Raw genomic sequence first — 17,996 nt, forward strand, 5'->3', positions numbered from 1 at the left:
GCCATGGTTAGGCGGATAGTCCACTTCGCTGGAGCTCTGCTTGAACCACAGGAACACCTGTAGAACCAATAACCTATCGACTGCAGAATTTTCTCCCCCTTTCGGTGGAGTTGTTTCTCATTCTCTGTTATCTCGCAGATCCAGTTGGCCAATGAAGAGGAGGAATTTCCTTCCCTCTGCTAGCCCTATCCCACGCTTCTCGTACCCGCTGTCAGCGTTCCAGTGCTCCTATCCTTGGATCTGCTATCTATCGGACAATACTGGCTTAGTGGTCTCTTTGCACTGGCAACTCCGACAGAATGAGTTACCGTCCGACTGCCGGCTTGCGTTCCCCCCGATAGTTCCGTGCTCGGTTCAAGGTCCCCGAGGAAGATTTTGACTGATTTCTTGCCCCATTTGTCCCACACGTTCCCCCTTTCCTGCTTCCTCCTTGGTTCGCTGACCCCAGTGGATTTGATGTCATGTGGACATTCCTCTCCCCCCAAGAGCGTATAATTATAATGGATTTCCCCGCCCTCCGGCACCGTTTTCAGAACTGAAACGTTGCAGCGGTTTCAAGAATCCTCCCCCCCCCCCCCCACCAACTCTTCCTTGCATAGGCAGTCGGTTGCACGCAGTGTCGCCTCTGTAACCATGCGCCACGTCTCCGCACTGTTCCTGGCCGGTCTGGCCGCACTTGCTTCGGCCTCCACTACCTGTAGTGCCGACAACAAGTGCCCTGAGAGCGCCCCCTGCTGCTATAGTGAGTTGCCAACCACTCCATCCTTCTCCAACCACGCTAATAACCATCCGCAGGCGGAGTATGTGGTGTCGGAACCTCATGCCTGGGCAGCTGCAACCCCTTGATGTCGTACTCGTTCGACTCGTGCACGCCCGAGCCCATCTGCAAGAACCAGACCTACAGCTGGAGCAACCTCGACGATACAGTGGCGTATGACCAGTACCTCGGAAACTCGTCGCAGTACGAATGGACTTGGAGCGGATACCCCAAGATCGAGAACGGCAGCCTGATGCTCACGATGCCCAACCAGACCACGGGCAGTCTGATGACGCTGAACCACTACATCTGGTACGGCAAGGTGTCGGCCAAGATCAAGAGCAGTCGCGGCGGGGGTGTCATCACCGGGTTCATCCTCATGTCCGACGTGAAGGATGAGATCGACTTCGAGTTTGTGGGGTACAACCTGTCGAGTGTGCAGACCGACTTCTACTTCCAGGGCGTTGAGAACTGTACGTGTAGGCCCATGTGTCTTTTCTTTTGTCATGCTAACTTAGACTTCTTCCCGCAGACACCAACGAGGTCAACGCCGCCGTCTCCACCGGCAACACCTACAACACCTGGCACACGTACACGATCGACTGGACGCCGGAGCAGCTGGAGTGGCAGGTGGACGGGGTGACGATGCGCACGCTGACCAAAAACTCGACCTACAACGCGACGTCCGGGATCTACATGTACCCGCAGACGCCGTCGCGGCTGCAGATGTCGCTGTGGCCCAGCGGGCTGAGCAGCGAGGGCGAGGGGACGATCGAGTGGGGTGGTGGCCTGGTGGACTGGAACAGCGCCGACATGGAGAAGTACGGCTACTACTACGCGCTGTACAAGGACATCACGATCGAATGCTACAACCCGCCCGAGGGCACCACCGTCGACGGCGACGTGTCCTACGTCTACACCAGCGACACCGGCCTGTCGGACCAGATCCTTGTGTCCGGCAACAGCACCGTCCTCTACAACCTCGAGGACACGGGGCTCAACATGACCGCCGGCAAGCTGACGACCGCCACCAGCAGCAGCAACGGCTCCTCCGAGGCCAGCTCCGGCTCCGCCACCAGCACCAGCTTCAGCGAGGGAACCACCTCCAGCAGCGCCGCGAGTTCCTCCTCGTACATCCAGGGCTCTTCCCTTGCAGCCTTGGGCGCGGCAATTCTTTTCAGCTTCTTTTAGGCGAGGGTCCAGTGGACTGACACCACCGACCCTCCTTTTTCATCATCATTCAGGGGGCCTCTGCCCTCTGGCCTTCTTCTCACCCCCCTTTACGATCCTTATATACATACTTTCGATTCGAGCATGGCGTGCACGGCGATTTTTCAGATGAGCCAATAAACTTGTATTTATATTTTGAAAGACTAATGGTAATCCCATGTGATTTACTTCCGCATTTAAAAAGGGTGGATCAATCGGTCGGGTCTGGCTGCAGTTGATGTACTGAAGGTTCGCACCTAAGAATGCATTCAGTACCGTATCTATCTTCTGCTGGGCGTCTCTGATGGTTTCGGAAGGTAGATAAAGTATGGGTAGAACTGTTCTCTATTTAATCAATTGTTGGGGATAGTTAAGAGGTGCATTCTGGGCCAACCTCACTCTCCCTTTGACGCCAGAATTTCGGGTACAGCATCCCAATTTCGTCCCTCTGAAATATCACAACTCTGGGTATGAGAAATCTTGTCATAGTCATCGTGTGCTAGCCATCGGTATACCATAACTCTTGTCCACTGTACTCTTCACCGCGATCTTACTATCTAGAATATCACTATATATATATATCTGTATATATGTATATATGCATACCCCATCAGGATGTGCTCGGCTGTGGCCCCGAGGCAGGTAATAGAGTCGATCACCTCCTTAGCATCCGCATCATCATCACGTTGCCAATCTACCAGCTGACACACTGTTTTGAAGAAGCAAAACGAGAAAAAACCGCTCTTGTTTGTCATAGATCTCCGGCTGGAAGAAGGTTTTTGGGACTGATCCTCACTGACTTTATCGGCAAAGAGATGCTTTAAGCTAGTGCACTTAAAGATATATCGACTTCAGGACCCCTCGACATGTTACTCTGGGTTTATGTTTAGTTGCCAGCTACTCAATACCTTCTACTCTCGATCCTTTCCCTGCTTTTACCATCGTTAGAGAGTAGTCAGGTAGATATTGAGTTCCTATTCTTATAGACCCAAGACTCACAAAGAAGTTGGAGGCATTATAGATTGTGGTCTTATGATCCGCGGTAAAGTAGAGAACACAAGTCAGTAACTACTATCTCTGAACCCAAGCATACTCTCATTACAAACGAGCTTTCATATTTAACACATCGACCTCATCAACTCGTATCATTCAATCATCAATTACCTCCACCTAGCCACCATCTTTTCCCCCACCAATCCTAGAATCCTTCCCCCAAAACCAGGGAATACCATCACACCATCAACATTCGCATCACACATCCATTGAGTTGGCATTAATCATATCGCAAACTTCAAGCCTGCGCCCCCTGCCGTCCCGCCGTGGAAGCCGACCACGTCTTCTGCACAGGGTTCATCATATTCATCGCGACCGCATGCTCCCGCTGCGCCTTCTTCTGCCAGTACCGGCCCAGCACGAAGGCAGCGACACCAACCAGCGCGGCGCCAACCACCGTGCCAACTACGATCCCTGCAATGGCGCCCTTGGAGAGGCCGCTGGATCCACTCTTGCTGCTGCTCGACGACGAGGATCCAGAGGATGTGCTCGATGAAGAGGAAGATGAGGACGAGGACGAGGACGAGGAGTCAGTCGAGGTCGCCTCCGACACGTTGAAGCAGGGGATCGAGGTGTCGAAGGAGGAAAGCGGCACGTAGGTGATATCCGCGCAGGCGTAGTAGGTCTCGTTGCCGTCGTTGTCGAAGTCGGAGACGTACTTCAGCTGCAGGGTGGCGTTGGAGCCGGAGGTAACGGTGGAGGGCGGGTTGGGCACGGAGTAACATTCGTGGCCTGGGTCGAGGTCGGGGAAGTTGCTGCTCGAGACGATCGTGCTGAAGTCGGAGTTGCTGGTTGGGTCTTTGTAGCGGATTTGTTAGTTCTTGGTGCTTTGGGAGGGCGGGTGAGGGGTGAGAGAGGAGGGAAAGGGGAGCGTACTGTTGTCATAGGAGATGGCGAGGTTGACGGAGTAGGATTCTGTTTGGAGGACTAGTGAGACGGCGCCGTTGGCTGGAGTAAATGAATTAGCTTGGGGGTTCGTGACCGCTGGTGGTAGGCTGAGGGTGCATACTGAGGGGGAACTCGGTTCGGTTGGTGACACCGGCTGAGGAACCGCAGGGAGCAGTGCGGTCCTGGGCCGCGCCCCAGGCACGGTCTGGCGGCCACAAGAACGCAGCGGCCCCCATGTCCGTGGCTTCTGCGGCGAGAGTGCCAGGGATGACGAGGCTGGCTGTGGCCAGCAGTCCGGTGATTAGGGTGATTGGAGACATTGTTAAGAGTGTATGTCAAGGTTGAGGCGTAACTGCTCAAACTCTAGTCTCAATTCTAGGATAGAAGGACTGCTGTGCTGGTGACCATATCCAGAGGGCTTGCAGGGCCGTCTTATAGGATCGGCATCCATAGTATTCCTTTCTCGAAACCGTTACACCCGTCAACGGGCCTGGTGGAATGGTGGCAGCCTTCGCTGGAAGAACTCTTCGCAAACATGTGATAAGGATCCGCAGTGGGTTGCAAGGCGACATGAGCAATTCGGAAGACTGGTGAGTGAGCTGCCGACCACCGAGCCCTGGCTTGACCTGTCTCACAGAGCATAGATGACAACACTGAACCCCTCCTGCAGTGTCACCTCGCCAGGAGCTAGTCAGTGACGAGGTACCAGGAGACACCAACCGGCAGAGGAAAACCCGACATCAGATCATATCAGATTGATTAGATCCTGGTCACTCCGTTGCCTTCCGACCCCAAACATCCTTATCCCAATCCAAGAATTATGTCCGAGGACAAAGTGAGAGATGGGTCACGCGGAGGTTTGTTCCAATCACTGCGTCGGACGAGGTAACCGAAATTTGCTAGCGTGCTCTAATTTTCAATCTGATAAGATAATAAGTGGGCCCGACCCAACCACGGCACTTCATCTGCTGGCAAGAATTTCCTGTCTTGCCAAGTCACTAACGCACTAACTAAAAAGACCCTAGGCAGGGCCGGTTGCTCTGAGCCAAGCAGAAAGAAGAAACCCTGACCAATTGTTAACAGTTGGTGCCGCTCCATGCAACCCACTCGACGACTCGGTCACTACATCACACCAGGGTTTGTCCCTGCGACCGCGAGCTTCTGTCAGGAGCCATACCACTTCTGTATACACTAACAGACCCTGACCACGGACCCTCGCTCACCTGCACGAAGGATTTGTCCTAGCCACCAAGTCCGGGTAAATGTTTTCAAGCCCGAAACCAGCGCCATAGTGAGTTGCCATCGGTTCTAGCCTTCGAAGCCAAAATGCCTCCGACCACCGACGCCGGACTTTTCCAGCATATACAAGGTATGATGTAACAGACCACACCACTATAAACATAGCAAAGGAACTCAGGTCGAGAAAAAAAAAACTTGCAGCGCGGAATTGACCTTTAGCGCCGTTGCTTGCGTGATTAATTTATTGAATGCGGTGGAAGAGCCAATCCATGTAGTGACCAGTCCACCGAGCCCTTCGCTGCATCACACATGGCATCGAGCTAGCCGTCCCGCTAAGGCTATGTTGGACGGTACTTGCGAGGGGGCCCAGCGGGCTTGGTCACTGGAAGTATCCGGATGCAGGTGGTCCGACCAGTCTTTACCACCTCGCCCGAGCTGCAGAGTTCGTGATGCAGCAAGCTTGCTGGAGTTGAATATAAGGGGACTCCACCCAACACTTCCTTATCTTTGAAGAACCGCGCGCACCAGCCTTTCCCCATCTCGTGTCTGCCATCATCGCACGCATTTCTTCTCAATCAACCACCCACCAGTGGAGACAATTGAATCCTCACAATGCAACGCTTCATCTTGCTCGTGACTGCTCTCGCAGCTGTATTCCCCTCGAGCCTGGCATGGGGCTTCCCTTCAAGCTTTCCTCTGATTAGAAGGGAGGACATCTCGCCCGGCAGTCCACTCTACGAATGCCACGCCGATTGCGGTACGTCCTTGAGCTGCCTTCAACCCTTCACACAACCACTACCCTTGCCATGCACTCTAACGCAATGCACAGGCGGAGTCATCCTCATGTCCCAGGACGACACCAACGCCACGTACTGCTCCAACGCGACCTACAAGACCGAGCTCAGCGGCTGCCTGGAGTGCGCCCTGACCTACAACATCTGGCAGTACTACGGCGACGACGTCAAGTCCGCGGCCGAAGCGTGCGGCGATAGCGCCACGCCCAGTGCCTCGTCGGCGACGACGAGCGCCACGGCGGTTGCAAACTCGGTATGTATCCCATCCTGACCCAATTGACCGAGCTAATGTGGGTGTGTAGACGGCTACCAACTCTGGGGCGAGAGCCACCGGCTCTTCTTCCTCGCACGCGTCCTCGTCCTCGTCCAGTAGCTCCGCGGCTGCTGCGTCGGCCACTTCGATGTCTGGTGGAGCGGGCGCGTCGATGAGCGTAGGCGGAATGCTTGTCGCTGCTGCTGCTGTGGTTGGGGGGATTGTTATGGCTTGACGTGCCTCTTCTGGTCCAGAGGATGGCGATATGTCGTGCTGTGATATTGGGTGGATAGTTTATTGTCATGGTCGCGCCTGTCACTCACCTCGGGGTATGCTGAGTGATTGCTGTGGTTGGGATAGATAGATGCAGTGTACTGTAGTGCAAGCTTTAATTGAGCTGCGTCCAACGAATATACGTTGTTCTTACTCCAAGACTGTCACTTAAGTAACTCAAATTCAAACACAGTGCTCGAGTAGATTGAAGTAGTTTTTGATGTGGGGACTTGGAACTTGGACCGGTTGTTGGCTGGACGGGTCATGCTTGGCTCCCCACTGCTTCGAGGGAGGTGCTGCGAGCAGGCTCTGAAGATTACATCTTTGCAGAGACTTTCCTTCTGATTGCATTGTTGTAGATATGCTTGATCAAGTGGAACTGACAAGCTATGCACTCTAAAGTGAGAGAGAGTGACAAAGCCGGCGTCTCAATGTCCCATAACCTTTACCGCCCCTCATTCCCCACTGCTAGACCCTTGAACACAAAAAATATATATGATCTATCTCCAACCCCGCTAAGCAAGTCTATGAATATGTATGTGAAGAACTATATACAACGAAATTACGAAATCTAAATCCCTCAACACTCCGACAAGTCGACCGACAACCTCAGCCTCACCCCCACCGCGAATAAGGCGGCGGAGGCTCGCTCGGCACGACCGCCGGCGCGACCGCCGCCGTCTGGCTCTGTGTTCCCTCACTGTCGGCGCCTCGATCCATCGACCCGCGACTTTCCCCCTCCCGCCCTTCCCCACTGCTCACCGGCCTCAACTCCAGCGTACTGTTATCCTCGCCCGTACTGGTCCCGGCCCCGGCTCTGACCGCCTGCTTCCCCTTCCTCTTCTTTTTAGTCAGAGCGTGTCTACGACGATAGATCGCGATGCCGGCGACGGCCAGCAGCAGCGACGCGCCGACGCCGACGCCGACGCCGATGCCGATGTTGCGGGCCAAGGTGGATTTCTTGGCGGGCGCGGCGTCGCAGTGCTCGTGGATGACGCTCGTGTTGGACGGGAGGACCTTGTCGCAGTTGAGGTGCTTGGAGGAGGAGAGGGAGAAGGTGTTGACCATTTTGAGGGAGGAAAAGTCCGTGCTATTGGGCATTAGTCATGTCTGGGGGGGGACGGAAAGGGAGGAGGACGGACCTGGTGATCACGCCGGTGACGGTGATGTCGTCGGCGTACTCGAGGCTGGACAGGTTCACGGCTAGTGGGGTCCAGGCCTCGATTAGGATGTCCGCTGTTGCGTTCACCAATGATGGAGCGGAGATGCTGTGGGGTGGTGTTAGCGAGTGGGATGACGACTGTAGAAAGGGCTACGTACCTATCAATGACTCCCCGCAGCGAGAGGCTACCGTTCATGTAGCTGAGCTCGGGCACGGAGAAGTTGAGGTGCTGCGTCGTGTGCACGGTGAAGCCTGCGTCATAGTCGCCGTAGCCACTGGTGGTCGCTTGGGTGATGTTGCCGGCAGATGCCAGGACCGGTAATGAGAGACTGCATGATGTGAGCTGGGAGCCGGTCGGTGGTTGCTGGAAGTGGAAACATACCTGGAAACGTTCCCGCCGACATACAGGCTCGCCGCCTGCCGCAGCGCGGGCAGGTCGATCTTCATTACCTGACTTGACTGCGTATCACATCCCGACTCGCCGCAGATCGAGGATCCAGTGGTGATGTTCTCCAACTTGGAGAAATCGAAGCTAGACACCGCTAAACGTTACAAGCTGGTTCAGGTAAAACAAGTCATGTGACGGGAAACGCACCTAATGCCACTCCCCAGCATATTTAAGTAGCTCACATTCCGCAGGTTCGGGGCCGACACGGTCAGCGGGGTGCGGCTCTTGACGGTGAAGACCTCGGCCGTCTGCAGCTGCGGCAGCGAGATCGACCGCAGAGAGGAGGCGTAGCTGAAGCCCGCCACATAGAGGGAGATGAGATCCGGGGCCTCGAGCGAGGTCAGCCCGGTGGAGTTCTGGACGGAGATGCTCGAGGTGATGTTGGTCAGGTTGTGCACGATGAAGCTACCCGTATAGTTGGAGGCCACGATCAGATCCCCGTAGAGGGTGGTGCAGTTCTGCGTCAACTGGTTCAGCTGGTCTTGCGTGTATATCACAGTCCCCTGCCCGTATTCATCCTGCTGGGCGTTGCAGTCCTGCGCGGCGATGACTAAAATCCCGAGGAACCAAATGTCAATCATGTGACCTTTGACCGACCCAAAACTGAAACATGGCAACAAGGAACAAAGACGAAAATCAAAAAAAAAAAAGAAAAAAAAAAAAAAAAAACACGTGGATCATTCGAGCTTGCTTACGGTTCGCCAAACCTACGGCCACCACCACCACGAGGGTGGACAGCAGATTCATTTCTTCAATCGGTGCGTTAATTTCATTCAAGATGGGATGAATGGATGGATGATGTTGTTCATTGCTTAAAGGGAAGGGACGGGGGGGGGAAACAGGTCGCGATCCCGGATTTTGCGATTTTTTTGACGCGCGGCTCGGGGGCAGACCCTTTATGTCTGCCTAGGCCCTGAGGGACTCGGGGGGGGGGGGGGAAGAGAAAAGAGGAGAAGGGGGACCAGAAGGGCGTTTCGATTTTCGAGCCACTTTGATTGCGAAGCGGGGCGGCAGGCGACAAGAACATCCTGACTTGGGTTTAGTCGGTGCTGAATCACTGTGGCGCAGCGCATTTGACTGGTCCAGGGGGAGATCCGAGTGGGGAGGAGGTGGGAACACCTGCCTATCGGTCGGCTAACGATGGGCCAAAATCCAATAGTTGGTTCCAGTTTGGAAGACGTTAATCCCTTTCAAACCAGTGAGCAGTCCCTATTTCCTCGTGGGTTTCCCTGGCTGGTCTGGCAGGGCTGAGAAACTTTATTGGAAAGGGGTTCAATGAAATCCCTGGGTTTGTTGGCGAGTTTAACGGGACACTCTTCGGACAAAGAGGTGGTGTGGTGGTTCTGCCTGAGACGGGCGGCTGTGGCTGAGGATGAGGCTTCGGTCTCCGGAACGAGTCGGAGTTAAATACCTTATCCAGTATTGCTGGATGAAATCATCAGCGTCGACCGTCGTCACCGAATTTCGAGCAACAGGGCTGCTGCGACACATATTTATCTGATCCCCGCGATCACCCCGACCCTTCCAAGCTAACGAATTTGTGGCCCACCCACTCCGAGCTCAGACAAGGATACCTCTGTATACCTCCTCCGTACGTAGCTAATCTCCCACCGACCACAAAATGCAAGCCGCAGTCAACTGGCCTCAGAAGTACCACCCGGGTACAACCGACAACTTCGTCTCCAACGAGGTCTACGTGCCCGGAACCACCGTCGAGCGCGTCTGGGACTACCTGGCCACTATCACCAGATGGGAGTCCTACTACGATAACGTGGGCCAGATCACCCCGCCAAGCTCCGGCCCTGTGCTACGCGAAGGGGACAAGTTTTCGTTCTCCACCTTCGGATTCCCCCCGCTCCAAGCAGAGGTGCACGAGTCGGCGCCGCCGACGGACAACGCGCCGGGGAGACTCGCGTGGCGCGCCTGGCAGGAGGGCGACGAGGACACCGCGCTAGATATCTACCATGCGTGGATCGTGGAGAAGACCGAATGGGGGGTGGCTCGCATCCTAACGCAGGAATCGCAGATCGGGAAGCCGGCCGCGCAGCTGGCGACCCAGAAGCCGAACCCGATGTTGAACGGGCACCAGGCGTGGCTGGATGGGTTGGCGGAGATTTCGCGGTCCGGTTGATGTGGGATCGTCCAGGATGGTTTTGTGCTGTTGATCATGTGGGCCATCTGGCATCTACGCGGTGCTCAGAGCATGCCTTCATATATGTTCCAATTCTAAATATGTGTAATACGATTATTGTGTTGTGCTTCTTGCTGTGCCGGTGTTTCAGCATGTATTCATTTATGTCTAAAAAATCGTCCCTACTGGGTGTGAACCTCTCAAGCCCCATATCTCCACCAGCGGTGCTCTGCAGAATCTCTCCAGGACATTTGGCACTACCACTTCTCCCACCTGCGACCCCAGTCATCGTCCTTTTCAAGCCCGGTCCTCCCGCACCATATTGCGATACGGGTTATTCGGATCCTGCTCCTCCTCCTCAGCGGAGGGGATCGTCTTGCGCACGCGACACGGGTTTCCAACCGCCACGGAGAACGGGGGGATATCCTTGGTGACGATGGAGCCGGCGCCAATGGTTGAGCCCTCTCCGATGGTGACGCCCGGGAGGATGACCACGTTCCCACCGATCCAGCAGTCGTTGCCGATCGTGACGGGGTGGCCGAACTCGACGAACTTGCGGCGCGACAGCACGCTGACGTCATGGCCGGCCGTGTAGATGTTGACGTTCGGGCCGAATTGGACGCGGTCGCCGATGATGATGAGACTAGTGTCGAGGGCGGTGAAGCTTTGTCACGGGAGACTGTTAGCGACAAGAGATGATTGTAAGGGCGACGACAGCTTCGACTAACTTGAAGTTCATGAAGCAGTCGCGGCCGATGCTGATGTTGCAGCCGTAGTCGGGCATGAAGGGCGGCTCAATGAAGGTGCCCTCGCCGACCCGACCGACGATCTTCTGGAGGAGCTCGAAGCGCCGCTCGGCGATCTGCTCGAAGGGGACGGACTTGGCGTCCAGGTTGTTGTAGTCCTGGGCCACGCCGCGGGCGCGATGTCGGCCTTCCTGAAGCTTCGGCACGTTGGGATTGTAGCTGAGCCGTCAGCGTCTTTTACCAATGCTTCATCTGCAGCCCGTAATGCACAAGACACGCGGCGGAATCTCAATGTGTGTGTACGTACAGCATGCCGGAGATCATCCGCTCGTACTCCTCGCACATGGGCACATGGTTCAATCCCCGGGCGATCTCGATGATCTCGGGTCGTTTTTCGGATGCAGCGACGGACATGGTAACAGGGATGTGATGAACAATGGATTGTCTGAAGACGAAAGGAAACCCGCTGGTGCTTTACCTCGTGGCAGCGCGCCTATTTATGGAGGTTGGTCGACCGCGGGGTAGCGACTCCGCAAAGCGGGCATCGCGCCTCTGGATTCCCGTTCGGGAAATACTCCCAACTGCTGGCGTTGCGGAGCGCTTGGCGCCGACGTTTCGCCGACTTGCGGCCCAGCATGTCTGCCTTGATGCCTTAGGAACAAGGCTACGAAACTTAATACCCCTCCGCTTAGCGCCTAACTTAATGCTTTGTGTGCATAGCTCTCACTGCTACAGTCAGCCATGATGCATCGCAACCATACCTTTCGCGAGTAGTACTAATACTGGGCCCAATTGAAAGCTACACCCTTCTAGTAGCAGCAGAAAAGATGTTGTAAGATATCTCGAACAATAGTAGGCGCGAATGGGATGCCCACTCTCTATTGGCGAAGCCACTCGCTAAGGCATGTAATCAACAATAGAAGTCATCATTTCATCGGCGTACTTCAAGATACGTAAACAGTTATCACCTACCAGAAATAGGTCAACCACAGCGAACAGACATCTTGTAACTTTTACTCCTTCCACACCAAAACACCTCTCTCATACAACCCGCTTATCAGCCCCAACCCCCTCTTCACATCCCGCACAGCGGTCGAACTCGTGCCGAACTCGTCCCCGACAAACAAATCCTCCACCCTCCCCTCCACATTCCCATCCCACTCGGCGACCCAACTCGGCGCCCGCCCTCTCTTCGCAACAGGCATACCCCTCCCATTCCCCTCGAAATCCACCACCCAGTTCGACTGAGCCACCTTCGCCACCGCCGGGAAGAACGGATGGCCCGCCATGATCAGCTTCCCCTTTCCGTCTGTGCTCAGATTATCCACCAGAAACCTGGTCCGGAAGGACAGCGCCTTCTCCAGATCCTTTGTGGCAGGATTGATCCGGTACACTGTCACGGAGGGTGTCGTGGTCGACGCGACGGCCACGTGGGTTTGGTTGAGGGCGGCGATGCCGTTCGCGTAGGGCAGGTGCGCGACGACCTTGTACGTGTCCGTCTGGAGGTTGGCGTAGACGACCGTGCCGCCGGGGTAGGCTGAGTAGGTCTCTAGGCGGGCGAGAAACGGGGAGGCGCGCTGGGTGAAGAGGTGGTCATTGGTGATGTAGAGCTCGTGCTCGGAGATGGCGAGGAGGGCGTTGGGCCCGTGCAGGAGCGGGTGGGTTATGGTCTTTTCGTGGTGAAGGGACGGGGCTTCAGGGTTGGGGTCGAGGGTAAAGAGCTCGATGGCCGAGCCGGTCGGGGCGTGGTTCGCGACGAAGAGTTGTAAGGTCTTCGGGTTGTAGGCTAGGCCCAGGGGGTGGAAGGTCTGGCGGGAGGTGGTGGGGAAGTTGGTCAATGGGAGCGGGTGGAGGTTCTTTTCGTCGGAGGTCGCGTCGAAGGTGGAGGCGTAGTTGTAGAGATACAAGGTTCCCGGGTTGGTGGCGTTGATGAAGGTTCCCTGCGTTGTGGAGGAAGTCAGTCGGTGGGATAAGAATGCGGGGGTGGGCGGGGACCGACCATGACGGTGTTCCAGGTGTCACGGCCTGGGTCGCAGCTCAAGATGGCGAAGCCGCGCTGGGTGTCGAGGTGGACATCTTCGCAGTTACGGATCCGGTCGGCGAACACGATCTTCTGGTCGGCGAAATTGGAGATCTGGGGAAGTCGGCCGGGACGGTTGTTCACCGTCAGCCAGATGAGGGTGTGGCGGTCGGTCAACCAGCCCAGCAGCACAGCTAGGCCGAGGACGATCTAGGTGATCGGGTCAGTGAGAACCACCCCTCTGAGTGAAGGGATGGGAGAAGTACTGTTGTTATATATGTTGACAGTCCCATGATGTCGGTAAGTAGCTGACAGGTGACAAAAACATGAAGGGACCTCGTAAGGGTAGGTGGGAATTGACTGCAGATAAATAAAGTTGTTTTGTTGGGAAGCTTACGGGTTGAAGGCTGATCGCGTCCCCACTGGGCGGACTAGCCCTCCGTATTTCGCCCACCCCCAGCCTATCGGACTATCCTGTCGGGCTATAGAGCTTCCGTTTGGCTGGAAGATGACATGGTCTGAGGTGAGATTGGTTTCTTTCTTTGCTAATGGATTACTAATCCACGGGTACACAGTGGGAATTGCTAGTCAGTATCGTTATTCTGAGTCTGTTTATTTTGTTCGTGTGGATTAGTGATCGACTTGCCTGGGTGGGTCCCTTCTGCTGGCAGGTATCGATTACGGAAGCCCACTGCAGCCATTCGCACCTGGAAATATACTGGTAGAATAAACGAGAAAATAGTATGAGTGAGAAAGATTAATTGTAGAACCCTGGTTGTACCAGTACATAATACTACTAACTCAGTAGTTCAGTAGTCTATAGCCCCTCTAAGAGTAGAGTCCTGATTAAGTAATCCTAGACCTGTTGGCTTTAGTCCGATTGATAGTTTTGTTTACTGGGGGGTTCCATAACATCTGTTTAGAGGAAGCGGCAGGGCTTTATAATGTTGAGAGTGTTTAGATAAACAGGGGCAAACATCTGCTTACATTCTGGAGTAGCGTGGACATGACCTGGTGTTGATGCCTCAAGCATCGAGATATGAGAGGTCACGTGATGCAGATAGGTGGATCCTGTGGCTTTGCAAATTGAGTGTATAAGCCTGTGGGGTACAAGGTATCCTGGATTGTTCACATAAAGATTACAAATTGAGGTGTAGATATACCCAGCAGGCTGCTTGCAATGTTGTGAGCAAGCGTGCATTGCACAAGATATGAATGCCTCAGGCAATTAACTTTGCCGCATCAGGAAAGAAGAGCGATCCGACTGTAAAAATTCGCATCAGGTGGATCAGCCAGTGGAGCCCTTCTCAAAGTGGACCGAGTCTCAGGTAACTAGTTTAGTCCTTCAACATCATAAAAGTTAGGGTCACAACCTTGTCCCTTAGACTGATTGAAGAGTCTCCCTTCTTTTTCATCTCACATCTCTCTCTGCACGTTTTTTCCTGCTACACACTGATGCCATTGGAACATCAAGGGTCATGCGGGTTTCTCCGCTGCCCAGCCGAGATCCTGGACTTAGTGTTTGAACTGCTTTCAACAGCTGAACTCAGGGCACTAAGCCTCGTCAATAAGGACTTATGTGCACTTGTTGAGCCATACGTCTATTCCAAAATCGACTGGACCTGGCGAGAAAATCACGCTCCTCCCCAATCACACCACTGTTACGAACCATTATCAGCAAACCTCAGTTAGCTGCTCGCATCACCAATTTTCAATTTCAGAGTCTTCCAGCCTACCGCAAGGAGTGGGTTATGTTTGCAGCTCAAGGAATTCCTGTTCCCGTTGCTGAACTAGCCGAATTCATTGCATTCGTCCAAAGGACAGGGGTTCCATACTGTGACGTTTGGACACAGGGATTAAGCAAGGGTGCCCCAGATGCTATTCTTGCTCTACTATTAGCACAGCTTTCAAATCTGAGGTGTCTGTCCCTCGACTATATCGTCTGCCAACAGAGTAGAATAATCCAGATGCTTCTCCGATCGGCCATCTGCGAGCCTGCGATGTATAGGTTGCCAGACTTCAAGCATCTCCTTGATGTGTCTTTCCATTCCCACAACGATTACGGCGCTCCATCCACGGTGCTAAGGTCTCGAAGTCAAAGTCCATTGGGTCAAGCACTCGTCCTACCGTTCTTTTACCTGCCGAACATCCAACACATCTCAGCTGCAGTTGAGAACACAGATACTTTCGCATGGTCTGCAGCCTGTTTGCCTGACCCATGCCAACTTACCTCGATCTACCTGGCCGACATACGGGAAGCAAACCTCGGCTCTCTGCTGTCCGTCACCCGCAACCTTCAATCCGCTTCGTTGGACCTGGTATTACGATGCTGGTGTCCACGACGCTATTGTGATCCCCATCGTCAATCTTAATGGGATTGCGGCCGCATTATCCCATGTTCAAGATACTCTCACTGATTTAACTATCTTTGCCCAGGCTTCCCTAGGAGGTGGTGATCAATTCTACCCAGCCGTGAAGATGGAGGGCTCTTTGCGTACGATGTTCGAGTTTGAGAAGCTTAAGAGACTTCAAATTCCGCTGGCATTCCTGGTAGGGTTTGCGCAAGACACCACGAAGCGGTTACAGGATGTCCTCCCGCGGAATCTCGAATACCTTTCCCTCACAGACGAATTAGCTTTTCAGAATAACGATGGTTTTTCGAAACCTGGCCGATGTATGAATGGCAGGATTTCGCTGTTTTGATCTTATTGCGGACGTGGCTGGAGGATTGGAGAACCTACACACCCCATCTTCGAGGCGTTTCGCTGATCTATGAAGAACTGGATACAAATTTAGGGGAGTGGCCTCCCGACTTAAGGCATCAGCTCACGGAGCTAGGCACTCAAGCTGGAGTACAGCTCGAGTTGGTTGAGTGGAAACGGGATTGGTAAATTGATAGACATGCTCAGTCATTCACAAGCGACATTCCTACTTTCGACTATTGAAATGATTTGAATTTTTCTCACAAGCAAGCCCTTGAATAGCTCGCTGTCCCTGTCGCTGCTTGTATCAGTTGCTGTTGCTTCTATCAGGAGAGTAGCAGAGTTGAACTTGGCTCCCCTCTCTAATATTCCCAGCGATCTCGCTTAGGTTGAATGTTTTGTAGGCTTTATTTTTATCCAGAACTTTGAACCCATACTCCTGAACGAACAAGTCGCAGCCGAATTTTTCCTTTCAGCAATATCATTAGTAGATTCGTGAGAAGACTGGTGAAGAGGTTGAAAGAGGACCCGTCTAGTCTTTCACTTACCCCTTTGGAATCCGTACAAGGATCCTCTGGGTCGCCATCGAAAATGGTAGCAATCCTTGCCTTTTGACTGCTCAATGGCGTGGCCGGATGCACTGGCCACCGGGGTATCTTGATAGTGGTAGGAGAAGGACGAGCCCTTCTGCAACGATGCGAGGATTACTTCGTGATCAAAGGCCAGAATTGTCATGGCCGTGGGCCTCTGCTTATCCGGCACCTTGTACGCTTCCTGATTCGCGAGCATCTCGTTATATGCTGTGAGGGCCATCTGCCAGAGCTGGCCGTCCTCAATTCCATCAGTCTCGTCGTTGACTGGGCTCTTAAAGCGGAGATGGCTGCTAAACAGCCGATTCCGCCGCACAGTGGGGTCCTTAGGATCCAGACCCGGCCAGGTCCTTGCAAAGTTCAGGTCCATCTTGACTCCCAGGGCCGTAGGGCCTTCAGTTTGATAAGGCTTCTCGCTGCTGAGGTCGGCGGCCGCGTTCACGAGAGCAATGAATGCGCACAGTATTACCAGGGCCAGGCAGGAAAGAGGAGGGACAATCATGTTCTTGAGTCTCTCGCTTGAGGCTTCTGGCAAAATCAGTATTAGTCAACATATGAATAGCGCATAGTGCAGTTCACCTGGGGCGGAACGGAATAGGGATGCACCTACCAACAGAGCTATAACAGCAGAGTGAGATTCCTGAAGGTGGAATGCACTTGGTCACCCTGGGTTTCCAGCAATCAGTCTGAATTTAAAACATCTGCAGATTTCTCGCTACACCTGCCTGTTCCATCAGGTCTCGATCAGGATGCGCCCCCTTCATCTCATTTTACAATATGGGGTAAGCGCTACTACATGCGTGAATCCGGTGAAGATTGGGTTTTGCAGAGATTTTGGATTGGTAACATACAATAGCTTTCTAGTGCCGAATGAGTGGATGACTCGGAGTTGACAGATCTGGCCGTTTGTGTTAAGACCCATATCCTAGCCCAAATTTGATCACAGGGTCGAACCTAGAACTAGGAGGTGGAGACACCTATTCAAGTAGTGCGAATTGTCTACCATTGCTGTACAGGACGAGAAAGACCTTGAGGCATGTGACAGAGTGATGGTGATAGAATGTAATCAGGTTTTCTATCTTCGAAGCCTTCTTGCACCTTCTGCGCCATTTGCAGCGCGGGAACCTCAATTGTTCAAGTCCACAACATCTGGTACGAATTTCCAGTCATATTCGACTATATATTTGGCTATTCTAAGTCAGACCTTGCAGCTCATTGGGCTAGAGATCTATCATTATCTTTCAGAAAATTAATTAGACGGAGGCAGATTTTGCATCAAGCGAAAGGACCCAGAGTTTCGACCGAATATCCACTGTTCGCCCTTGTTTGTGGCCATTCTGCGCACGCACAGAGTGCACACGAGTATACACCATTATTCTCGGGTCAAGGATGACAGTCTGCATTGACTTTTCCTTCGCAAGGAAAAGTGGATCACCAAGATGACTATCTCTGAGCCCAGTAACATGGCTCTGAGAGAGGCCCAACATACGTAGCAGCGACCAATCAGCTTAGAAGCCGGTATACGGTAGTTCCTCGGAGATTCTCCTCCTAGGTAATACCCAAGGTCTAGGAGAACCTCTCCTGTCGAAACTCGGAACACTAAAGTGAGACCGAGATGGCTCATCTCCGAGGCTTTCGAAATGTCTTAGGTGTATGGGGTAGAAGAGCTATCAGTGGCTCAGGGACTGGATTTTTAACTTTCAAAATTTGGTAGGTACACTAAACTGTCAC

The 17,996-nt window shown here is 53.6% G+C and overlaps 8 protein-coding genes across 8 annotated transcripts; 4 read left to right on the plus strand and 4 right to left on the minus strand.

Annotated features, from left to right (window-relative positions):
• The first annotated feature begins 612 nt into the window (after positions 1-612).
• On the plus strand, positions 613-2,102 carry BO82DRAFT_392723 (uncharacterized protein). The gene is made up of 3 exons (XM_025638637.1): positions 613-742; positions 796-1,230; positions 1,290-2,102. The coding sequence occupies exons 1-3, from the start codon at positions 634-636 to the stop codon at positions 1,946-1,948; spliced, it is 1,203 nt and encodes a 400-aa protein (XP_025491243.1). The 5' UTR covers positions 613-633; the 3' UTR covers positions 1,949-2,102.
• A 1,155-nt stretch (positions 2,103-3,257) lies between these two features.
• On the minus strand, positions 3,258-4,227 carry BO82DRAFT_384039 (copper acquisition factor BIM1-like domain-containing protein; the record flags this gene model as incomplete). Its single annotated transcript, XM_025638072.1, has 3 exons — positions 3,258-3,817; positions 3,896-3,967; positions 4,029-4,227. The coding sequence occupies 3 exons, from the start codon at positions 4,225-4,227 to the stop codon at positions 3,258-3,260; spliced, it is 831 nt and encodes a 276-aa protein (XP_025491244.1).
• A 1,531-nt stretch (positions 4,228-5,758) lies between these two features.
• Positions 5,759-6,486, plus strand: BO82DRAFT_402914 (uncharacterized protein; the record flags this gene model as incomplete). The annotated part of the gene is made up of 4 exons (XM_025639352.1): positions 5,759-5,903; positions 5,976-6,193; positions 6,243-6,371; positions 6,448-6,486. The coding sequence occupies 4 exons, from the start codon at positions 5,759-5,761 to the stop codon at positions 6,484-6,486; spliced, it is 531 nt and encodes a 176-aa protein (XP_025491245.1).
• Positions 6,487-7,081: 595 nt separating this feature from the next.
• BO82DRAFT_402915 (uncharacterized protein) lies at positions 7,082-8,657 on the minus strand (the record flags this gene model as incomplete). The annotated part of the gene is made up of 5 exons (XM_025639353.1): positions 7,082-7,556; positions 7,609-7,734; positions 7,787-7,957; positions 8,011-8,160; positions 8,224-8,657. The coding sequence occupies 5 exons, from the start codon at positions 8,655-8,657 to the stop codon at positions 7,082-7,084; spliced, it is 1,356 nt and encodes a 451-aa protein (XP_025491246.1).
• Positions 8,658-9,568: 911 nt separating this feature from the next.
• BO82DRAFT_355024 (uncharacterized protein) lies at positions 9,569-10,274 on the plus strand. The gene has a single exon (XM_025635332.1). It carries the CDS (start codon positions 9,698-9,700, stop codon positions 10,205-10,207), a length of 510 nt encoding a protein of 169 aa, XP_025491247.1. The 5' UTR covers positions 9,569-9,697; the 3' UTR covers positions 10,208-10,274.
• Positions 10,275-11,774: 1,500 nt separating this feature from the next.
• On the minus strand, positions 11,775-13,313 carry BO82DRAFT_355027 (calcium-dependent phosphotriesterase). Its single transcript, XM_025635333.1, has 3 exons — positions 13,240-13,313; positions 12,953-13,183; positions 11,775-12,893 (listed from the first exon to the last, which is right to left on the minus strand). The coding sequence occupies exons 1-3, from the start codon at positions 13,264-13,266 to the stop codon at positions 11,967-11,969; spliced, it is 1,185 nt and encodes a 394-aa protein (XP_025491248.1). The 5' UTR covers positions 13,267-13,313; the 3' UTR covers positions 11,775-11,966.
• Positions 13,314-14,428: 1,115 nt separating this feature from the next.
• On the plus strand, positions 14,429-15,882 carry BO82DRAFT_384043 (uncharacterized protein; the record flags this gene model as incomplete). The annotated part of the gene is made up of 4 exons (XM_025638073.1): positions 14,429-14,633; positions 14,666-15,291; positions 15,410-15,626; positions 15,731-15,882. 4 exons carry the CDS (start codon positions 14,429-14,431, stop codon positions 15,862-15,864), a joined length of 1,182 nt encoding a protein of 393 aa, XP_025491249.1. The 3' UTR covers positions 15,865-15,882.
• Positions 15,830-16,767, minus strand: BO82DRAFT_416664 (uncharacterized protein; the record flags this gene model as incomplete). Its single annotated transcript, XM_025640001.1, has 2 exons — positions 15,830-16,114; positions 16,224-16,767. The coding sequence occupies 2 exons, from the start codon at positions 16,765-16,767 to the stop codon at positions 16,089-16,091; spliced, it is 570 nt and encodes a 189-aa protein (XP_025491250.1). The 3' UTR covers positions 15,830-16,088.
• Positions 16,768-17,996: the final 1,229 nt, after the last annotated feature.

Source organism: Aspergillus uvarum, assembly GCF_003184745.1.
Source record: "Aspergillus uvarum CBS 121591 unplaced genomic scaffold BO82scaffold_32, whole genome shotgun sequence".
NCBI lineage: Eukaryota > Fungi > Ascomycota > Eurotiomycetes > Eurotiales > Aspergillaceae > Aspergillus > Aspergillus uvarum.